Source organism: Amblyomma mixtum, chromosome 3 (genome assembly GCF_055824585.1).
Source record: "Amblyomma mixtum isolate Tamu chromosome 3, ASM5582458v1, whole genome shotgun sequence".
Classification (NCBI taxonomy): domain Eukaryota; kingdom Metazoa; phylum Arthropoda; class Arachnida; order Ixodida; family Ixodidae; genus Amblyomma; species Amblyomma mixtum.
The window spans coordinates 408923779-408933564 of NC_143014.1; the positions used below are offsets into that span (position 1 = coordinate 408923779).

General features: G+C 60.8%; 1 protein-coding gene across 1 annotated transcript; it reads right to left on the reverse strand.

Moving 5' to 3' along the window:
* Positions 1-7458: 7458 nt before the first annotated feature.
* Positions 7459-8145, reverse strand: LOC149357563 (uncharacterized). The gene has a single exon (XM_089576619.1). It carries the CDS (start codon positions 8143-8145, stop codon positions 7459-7461), a length of 687 nt encoding a protein of 228 aa, XP_089432745.1.
* Positions 8146-9786: the final 1641 nt, after the last annotated feature.

Here is a 9786-nt window from a genome sequence, read left to right on the forward strand (position 1 = left end):
CCAACTGCGGCCTACCCCCGAGTGCACCCACGGCCACGAGAGCACCCACAGAATCGCCAAAACGCGCAGCGCCCGGGGACGAAGAGAGTCAAAAAGGAAAGAGGTGGCTCGTCCAAAAATATAGAGCGGCTGGAGAGATGAGCGGGCTATAGGATCGCGCTGTGTACTTATCGAGCACTGAGGCGCGCGAGTAAGCTAGTCATGCGGGTAGAGACCTCGCATGTGGTTTACCGCATGTGTGGTTAGCGGGCAATGAAATTGCGCGCGGTAAAGTTAGGCCGCCAGGGATGCGAGCCAAGGAAGAGGGCGCACAGGAGCGAATGACGCCCTGAGCGAGAAGAAAGCGCAGGCGGCAGCAGAAGAGGAAGCGTTCGGGGCGGCCCACCCGCGGACACGACAGCGCGGACTACCGCTCTTAGATAGCGATGTGCGTGCCCGACCTGCGCTCTGTGGGCCTACGACTGCGGCAAACACCGCGACATCGCGCAGCCCAAGAGGAACGCGGAGAATGCGCCGGAACGGGCGCCGCCAGCGCGAGAAGAGCCGGGAAGGCATGAGGTGGAAGCGGGCCAGGCTGGCGCGCTCAGGGAAAAGTGGAAAAGGCAGCGTGAACAGGAGGCACACAAATCGCGTGCGGGAGAGTTCACCGTTCGTCCAGAGTACAAGGCATGTTATCCTAGCAGCAGACACGCGCGAACAACGCACACAGGTAATCCGTTCGAGAGCGCTGAAAAAGTCTGCTAGGAAGACCACTCCTGAGCAGGGGGAGAGATTTGTTGCTGCTAAAAGACCGCCGAGAAGGAGGCGCAGCCGAGATGTCCATGGATGACTCTTGAGTAATCCAGGGTGGCGGGCCGCTGTCGGGCGCGCGTCGTAGAACGTAGTCTCCATCGTCGTCGTAAGCGCAGACAAAGGGCCTGTTGAGAGCCGCGGTTAGTGGTTCTTGTTGTTGGGTGAAGAAATGGTCGTGCAGTGCTTGCTGCTGTCTCCTATGAAGGGTCATGCTCGCTGCACTGCACTCGGAAGGGGAATGAAAGAGATAGGGTAGAGCACGGGTCAGGAGGTAGCGAAGGCGGAGAGGGAGTGGAACACATCGGCGCAGAAGCACACACCAAGGGGCCCTCTCCGCGAAGCGCACCACTTCAGCCCACCACTTCAGTGCCGCAAAGCGGCAACGGCACGAAATGCGCGCACTCAGAGAAAAATTGAATGTATGCCGCGGAGCGGCAGCGGGGTGGGTGACCTCGTCCGACGCTATGTGGTTCTTGGTTGATGAAGAAAAGTTCGTGCAGTGCTTGCTGGTTGTCTCCTCTTGGGGTCACGATCGCTGCACTGCACTGGGTTGGGGACGGGAGGAACAGAGGATAGAGTAGAAGACGGGCACGGAGACGAGACGGACGCGGGTCGTGTCGCGGGAGAAGTGGCACCAGCGGAGTGAGTGAGTGAGTGAGTGGATTGAAGAGGGAAAGGGGGGAGGGCACGAGCCTATATACTGGTGGCAGACCACCACGCCCATTGCCAGCGTGCCGATAGTGGTAGGGGGGAGGGGGAGAAAAGAGAGGATAGAAGAGGAGCGCGCCGCCGCATAGTGTGTCGTATGACACTCGCTGTGCTCCTTAGGCCTGGAAACGACCGTGGAGACCTGTCTCCTCCAAGAAGGTCAGGAGGAGCTGGAAGGCTTTGATGGGGTGGTATCCTCCAGGGAAAAGGAGATCTTCCTGCGAGGAGGAGGGTAGACCCAGAAGGCGGAATCCTGCAGCCAATTTGTTTCTGTGAGCTGAGAAGGCCGAGCACTCGCAAAGAAGATGCTCCAGGGACTCCATAGGGCTGTTGCAGTAGCTGCAGGCTGGAGAAGGGGTGAGGCCGAGGCGGTGAAGTCTGGAGCCCGTGCTGGCGCAGCCCACACGAAGTTTCAGGAGGAGCCTCCTCTCATGGACGGTGAGACCCGAAGAAGGGAGTGCCCGTGGCGGGTGACCCTCAGCGACCCTGGGGTCGGGGTGGTCAAGGAGCAGGTGGCGGTCGGTGATTGACCTGGCCAGGTCCAGGGGACACAACGATGTTGAGAGTGGAGTGGAGGGGTTGTGTGCTTCCTTTGCCAGGGCATCAGCTGCCTCGTTGCCAGGTATTCCAGCATGGCCTGGGACCCAGCAGAGGTGTATGGTGGTCCCTCTATTGACGATGGCATCCAGCCTGGCCGCTAGTCTCTTGACGATGGGGGTGCCTTTGGAGGGTCTCTGGAGAAGTTGAAGGGCAGTTTTGGAGTCAGTCCAGACTGCCGCAACACGGACTTCCGGTGTGTCCATAAGGATATCGGCTGCCAGGTGTATGGCTGCCAGTTCCGCTGTGGTCGAAGAAGCGACGAAAGGTAGCCTGGACTTTCTGCTGGAGCCGAGCGAGGGGGCAGTGCAGGCTGCTGCGGCAGACGGGCAGGGCCCAGGCACGACAGAGCCGTCAGTATAGAGATGGACTGCTCCGGCAGGCTGGTCGTGCTCGAGTGCGGCCACTTCTTGACGGAGGCCAGATGGTGGAGTGTTGCTTTTGGTACGGGATCCGGGGAGGGAGAGCTGTACCGTGTAAATGTGGCCCTGGTCCGGGCGGGGTGGGAGGGGTACTGCCTCAGGTTGTCCCCCTACGAGTTGATCGAAGGCTTCGGTTATCTGGCCCATGCGGGAGTGCGGCTTAGTGCGGAGGCGGTCGAGGAGGGGACGGCCATCTGTGGCGTTGTGGAGGCGCTCGACATGACGAAGGGCTGTGCGTCTGGAGAGGAGCTCCATGGTCCAAAAGCCCGCCTCAGCCAGGGTGGCAGCCACGGGGGAAGTACGGGGGAGTCCGAGGCAGAGGCGGATGGTGGCCCGCTGCTTCCTCTCAATAGCCAGGTACTGGGCCTCTGTGAGATGGACGAGTGGGAGGGAGTAGAGGTACTGGGACACGGCCATGCCTGAGAACAGGCGGAGAGCCAGCTTGGTGGTGATGCCCCTGCCTCTTGCCAGGAGTGAACGGATGGCTCCATGAACCCTCGAGGCCTGCCTGAGGTAGTGCTGAACTGCAGGGCGCCAGGAGAGACGGCTGTCAATCCTGAGGCCAAGGTACTTTGCCTCCGTCCTCCATGGAAGTGAGTGGCCCTCTATGGATAGGAAGGTAGTGCCAGAGCGGGCGCCCACTCTCTTGTTGAAGAGCATGGCCTCAGTCTTTGTTGGAGAAAGGCTCAGTCCTGCTGTTCCAAGGAAGGTAGCAAGAATGTCGATTGCCCGCTGGACGTTGTGTATGGTCTGGACCCTTTGTCGTCGAGGACCTTGGCACCAGATAGCGATGTCGTCCGCGTATATGGCTATGCGGACTGGCAGCTGGAGGTCCTGTGGAAGGAGCCTGGGTAGAAGGGCCATGACTGAATTAAAGAGTAGGGGGCTGAGTACGCTCCCCTGGGGAACTCCTCGATAGATGTGCCGTGGCGTACTGGTGGTGGTGCCCAGGCGGACGAGGGCCGGACGATCGGACAGGAAGCCCTTGATATACTGCAGGAGGTGGCCAGTGACGCCCATGGAGGTGAGAGCATCGAGAATGGCCCCGTGGAGGATGTGGTCGAATGCGCCTTTGATGTCTAGGAGAGCCAAGCAGACAATTTGTTTCTTGTGCCTTGCTTCCTCCAGTGTGGAGACAAGGTCTCCGATGGCGTCAGCGGTGCAGCGATGACGCCGGAAACCTGACTGCTGCTCCGGGAAGAAGCTGGTCAGGTGGCCAATCCACTCTAGGCGGTCGAGGGCCATGGCTTCCAAGACTTTGCCCGGGACGGAGGTTAGGGCCACTGGTCGGTAAGACGACAGTGCTGTTGGAGGCTTGCCTGGCTTGAGTACGGGGACAACCAAGGCTGTCCTCCAGGCGGCTGGGAGCTGACCAGTCTGCCAGACTGTGTTGAAAGTGGTCAGGAGGTTGCTCTGGAGGTGATTGTCCAAGTTCCTAAACATTTGGTATGTGATACCGTCGATGCCGGGGGCCGTATGACGCCTTGAACGCTGGAGGATGGCGGAGAGCTCCCTCATTGTCAATGGGGAGTTGCAGATAGCAGCTATGTTGTCCAGCTGAGTGGGAGGGGTCTGTATTGCCCCTAGTGGAAGAGGACCAGGTGTGAAGGGAGGTGGTTCTTCCGAGATGAAGAAGACGTTAGCCAGGCGTTCCGCCAGCTCCTGAGTGGTGATTCCTTCTGCAACAGCGAATGCCAGGTGTGGGTTGAGCTGGATGCGGGGGGCAAGTAGCGAGCGAAAGAGGCGCCATGCCTTTGCCGGACTGCGGGTGGCCACGAGAGATGCGCAGATCCCCTCCCATGACTCGGCTCGACGGCGGTTGTGGGTGCGTCTGCACTGTGCATCCAGGCGGTTGTAGGTGGTCCAGTCTTCAGGCCGCTCTGTCCGTAGGGCTCTCCTCTCAGCTTGGCGCCGTTGGGCTCGGAGTTGGAGGAGCTTAAGGTCTGGGACAGGTTGAGATGGTGGGACCTCGCAGGTGATGGAGGCTGCGGTGGCACATCTTTCTACGTGAGCCAGGACGTCTCCCTGGAGCGGGAGGCTGTGGAGCAGTTGCCGGAAGCGGTCCCAGTGAACAACTCTGCAGATACGCCCGTGCACCCTCCTCCCAGGTTTGGGGGCAAGTACGATGGGGTAGTGGTCAGAACCCCACGTGTCCGGCGAGGGGGTCCACTCATATACACACCGTTGTGACACGATGCTGAGATCTATGCATGAGCGGACACCACCCCTCCGGACGAACGTGGGAACCCCATTGTTCAGTATATGAAGCGATGTACCACGCAGAGCGGCGATCAGGTCTCGGCCACGGCGGTCCGCCCTGCGGGAGCCCCACCGCGGATGAGCCGCGTTGAGGTCCCCGCACAGCAGGCAGTCGCCGCCTATAAGGCTGACCAGCTGTGGCAAGGATTGAGCATCCCATGGGATTGCGGGACGCACATAGACACTTGCGACAGCCGTGTCAACACCTGACAGCCTGACTCTTACGCATACACACTCCATAGGGGCCACCACCCCATCACTCACTGGGATTTCTGCCTGGGGAAGGGTAGAGCGGACGAAGAGGACGGCCCTGGATCTTCCTGGCGGGTGGAGGTGGTCATGGCAGGGGTCCGCCTCGCAGGTGTTAAGGAGACATGACGTTTTGCTATAGTATGCCACATAGCCCGGGAGCCGCGCCTCGTCTGGACGGAGGTAGGCCTCCTGAAGGGCCAGGACGTCTGGGGGTAGGGGATCCACCTCCAGGCGGCTGATGAGCTCCGCTCTTCTGGGGCGGAAGGCACGGCAATTCCACTGGATTACCCGTGGACGAGGGGTAGCCAGTGGTCGGCTAGCCATGTTGGTTGGTGTGGTGCTGCCCCTGCCCCACGGTTGGTGATGGCTGGGTAGCTGCTGGGAGGAGCAGTGTCAGGGCTTGAAGGGTTGCAGCCAGGGTCGCCGTGAGATGCTCAAGTTGACCACACAGGGGGGAAGGTGTTGCGGCCCTCTGGGGATGGGAAGAGCCTGGGTCAGAGGACTCTTGCATAGGCTGGAGTGCCTGTGGTGAGGCCTTTGCGACTTGTGCGTAGGTGCGCTCCTGGGTTCGGAGGCTAGTCCTGATGGCTCTCCGAGAGACAGGTTGGGTGGCGGATGCCACGGCTGCTGCTACTCGTCTTTCTTCCTGCCAGCGAGGGCAGGAGGGGGTGTCTGCGGAATGGTGTCCTCCGCAGTTCGTGCACCGTGGTGATTTGGCATCACAGGCGCTGGTTTCGTGGTGGCGGCCACAGCGGAGACAGCGGGTTGGTAGGGTGCAGCTGGCTGTGACATGATCTAAACGGCCGCAACGACCACATTGGATGGGGCGTGGGAAGGCTGGTCGCACTGGCATCCTGAGCTTGTAGAGCGACACATGGGATGGTGGCTGTGGCGCACTGAAGCGTAGCTGCAGGGCGTTGCCCTGGGATCGCCTGATACTCAAGATGGGTACTGATGACTCCAGGGCTGGTAGGAGATCGGCATCTTCCAGGTCAGCAGGGACGCCATGGATGAAGCCTGTAGAGGTGCCCTTGTCTGCCGCAGGTCTCGCTCGTACAGAAATGCCAGCCAGGGTGTGTAGGGCTAGGAGAGCTGTGATGGCCTCCGGGGTGACAGCATCCACGGCTACGATGTTCCGTGAGGGGTTGACCCTCACGGAGGCGACGCCTTCTGTGGAGGACAGCTCCGCAGCAATGGTGAATTTGTTGCACTTTCGGAAGGATGTGCCCTTATTAGATGGACGAAAGAGCACTGTCCCTACTAAGTTGTCCACTGTCTCCGGTGGGAGGGGAGGGCGTAGTGGGCGATGACGGGGTCTGCGGGGTTTCTTGGTTGTCCACCCCTCCTCGTCTTCTTGTGCCCAAGGAGAGGGGTGATCCCCGTCTGAGTGGACGGTCGGGGGGTGGTCCAAGGCTCCTGGGCTGGTGTCCTTGGTTCCCACAAGGATGGTGTCTTGAGGGGGTGATATGGCTGAGTCGGGGCACACAGGAAGGGGGACTGATGATGGTGGAGAGGGTAAGGTGGTGGATGGCGCGTCCGACGGGTCTGCAGCCGGCTGGAGAGGCCCACTAAGTACAGACTGGCTGAGTGTAAGAGATGCCTCTGGTGTGGGATCCCTTCTACCCTTGGTCTTCTTTTTCCGTGGAGGCACGGGAGCCGGCTTGGGCGTCTTCAGGAATTCCGCTGCCCTAGAACGGAGTCTTGTTAGGGCAGGCGAAAATTCGGGATCCTTGGGCGGTGGGGAGGGGCTGCGGGGTCTGGTCCTCCTCGTGGAAGAGGCCGCGTCCAAAAGGCGCTGCTTCCGCTTGTGTTCTGCAAGCAGGTATTGGACGCTGTCCTCGAGGTGTCTCAGGAACATTTTCGGGTCGCAGCCCATGCTGTAGCTGCGTCTGGAGGTGGAGCGGGAGGCCGACATGGCTGTGGTTGAAGCGACGGCCCGCTGAGAGCAGCGGGCGAGCTCCCGGCGGCGAGCGTCTTGCTCCGCTTGAGGTTGGGAGTCGAGTGATGGGACGTCGAGAGCAGAAATTTCCCGGGGGGGCGGGGCATCCGCGAGGAGCTCGAGGAGTGGAGGGGAGCGATGGCGCGCGCGCCAGTGGCGGCGCGCGAGGGTGAGGGAGCGCGCCCTCTCCGAGATGGGCGAGGAGGGCCGCTGCATCGGCGAACAGGGTCGGTCGGGCGTCGAGTGAAGGTGGACAAAGCAGACGAAAGAGCGTCTGCTCTCCTCCGACGCGCGGGCGACTCTCCAGAACCCCGTGGAGTGTGAGTGGGTTGAAGAGGGAAAGGGGGAGGGCACGAGCCTATATACTGGTGGCAGACCACCACGCCCATTGCCAGCGTGCCGATAGTGGTAGGGGGGAGGGGGAGAAAAGAGAGGATAGAAGAGGAGCGCGCCGCCGCATAGTGTGTCGTATGACACTCGCTGTGCTCCTTAGGCCTGGAAACGACCGTGGAGACCTGTCTCCTCCAAGAAGGTCAGGAGGAGCTGGAAGGCTTTGATGGGGTGGTATCCTCCAGGGAAAAGTAGATCTTCCTGCGAGGAGGAGGGTAGACCCAGAAGGCGGAAGCCTGCAGCCAATTTGTTTCTGTGAGCTGAGAAGGCCGAGCACTCGCAAAGAAGATGCTCCAGGGACTCCATAGGGCTGTTGCAGTAGCTGCAGGCTGGCGAAGGGGTGAGGCCGAGGCGGTGAAGTCTGGAGCCCGTGCTGGCGCAGCCCACACGAAGTTTCAGGAGGAGCCTCCTCTCTTGGACGGTGAGACCCGAAGAAGGGAGTGCCCGTGGCGGGTGACCCTCAGCGACCCTGGGGTCGGGGTGGTCAAGGAGCAGGTGGCGGTCGGTGATTGACCTGGCCAGGTCCAGGGGACACAACGATGTTGAGAGTGGAGTGGAGGGGTTGTGTGCTTCCTTTGCCAGGGCATCAGCTGCCTCGTTGCCAGGTATTCCAGCATGGCCTGGGACCCAGCAGAGGTGTATGGTGGTCCCTCTATTGACGATGGCATCCAGCCTGGCCGCTAGTCTCTTGACGATGGGGGTGCCTTTGGAGGGTCTCTGGAGAAGTTGAAGGGCAGTTTTGGAGTCAGTCCAGACTGCCGCAACACGGACTTCCGGTGTGTCCATAAGGATATCGGCTGCCAGGTGTATGGCTGCCAGTTCCGCTGTGGTCGAAGAAGCGACGAAAGGTAGCTCTCCGCCATCCTCCAGCGTTCAAGGCGTCATACGGCCCCGGGCATCGACAGTATTACATACCAAATGCTCAGGAACTTGGACAATCACCTCCAGAGCAACCTCCTGACCACTTTCAACACAGTCTGGCAGACTGGTCAGCTCCCAGCCGCCTGGAGGACAGCCTTGGTCGTCCCCGTACTCAAGCCAGGCAAGCCTCCAACAGCACTGTCGTCTTACCGACCAGTGGCCCTAACCTCCGTCCCGGGCAAAGTCTTGGAAGCCATGGCCCTCGACCGTCTAGAGTGGATTGGCCACCTGACCAGCTTCTTCCCGGAGCAGCAGTCAGGTTTCCGGCGTCATCGCTGCACCGCTGACGCCATCGGAGACCTTGTCTCCACACTGGAGGAAGCAAGGCACAAGAAACAAATTGTCTGCTTGGCTCTCCTAGACATCAAAGGCGCATTCGACCACATCCTCCACGGGGCCATTCTCGATGCTCTCACCTCCATGGGCGTCACTGGCCACCTCCTGCAGTATATCAAGGGCTTCCTGTCCGATCGTCAGGCCCTCGTCCGCCTGGGCACCACCACCAGTACGCCACGGCACATCTATCGAGGAGTTCCCCAGGGGAGCGTACTCAGCCCCCTACTCTTCAATTCAGTCATGGCCCTTCTACCCAGGCTCCTTCCACAGGACCTCCAGCTGCCAGTCCGCATAGCCATATACGCGGACGACATCGCTATCTGGTGCCAAGGTCCTCGACGACAAAGGGTCCAGACCATACGCAACGTCCAGCGGGCAATCGACATTCTTGCTACCTTCCTTGGAACAGCAGGACTGAGCCTTTCTCCAACAAAGACTGAGGCCATGCTCTTCAACAAGAGAGTGGGCGCCCGCTCTGGCACTACCTTCCTATCCATAGAGGGCCACCCACTTCCATGGAGGACGGAGGCAAACTACCTTGGCCTCAGGATTGACAGCCGTCTCTCCTGGCGCCCTGCAGTTCAGCACTACCTCAGGCAGGCCTCGAGGGTTCATGGAGCCATCCGTTCACTCCTGGCAAGAGGCAGGGGCATCACCACCAAGCTGGCTCTCCGCCTGTTCTCAGGCATGGCCGTGTCCCAGTACCTCTACTCCCTCCCACTCGTCCATCTCACAGAGGCCCAGTACCTGGCTATTGAGAGGAAGCAGCGGGCCACCATCCGCCTCTGCCTCGGACTCCCCCGTACTTCCCCCGTGGCTGCCACCCTGGCTGAGGCGGGCTTTTGGACCATGGAGCTCCTCTCCAGACGCACAGCCCTTCGTCATGTCGAGCGCCTCCACAACGCCACAGATGGCCGTCCCCTCCTCGACCGCCTCCGCACTAGGCCGCACTCCCGCATGGGCCAGATAACCGAAGCCTTCGATCAACTCGTAGGGGGACAACCTGAGGCAGTACCCCTCCCACCCCGCCCGGACCAGGGCCACCTTTACACGGTACAGCTACACCTCCCCGGATCCCGTACCAAAAGCAACACTCCATCATCTGGCCTCCGTCAAGAAGTGGCCGCACTCGAGCACGACCAGCCTGCCGGAGCAGTCCATCTCTATACT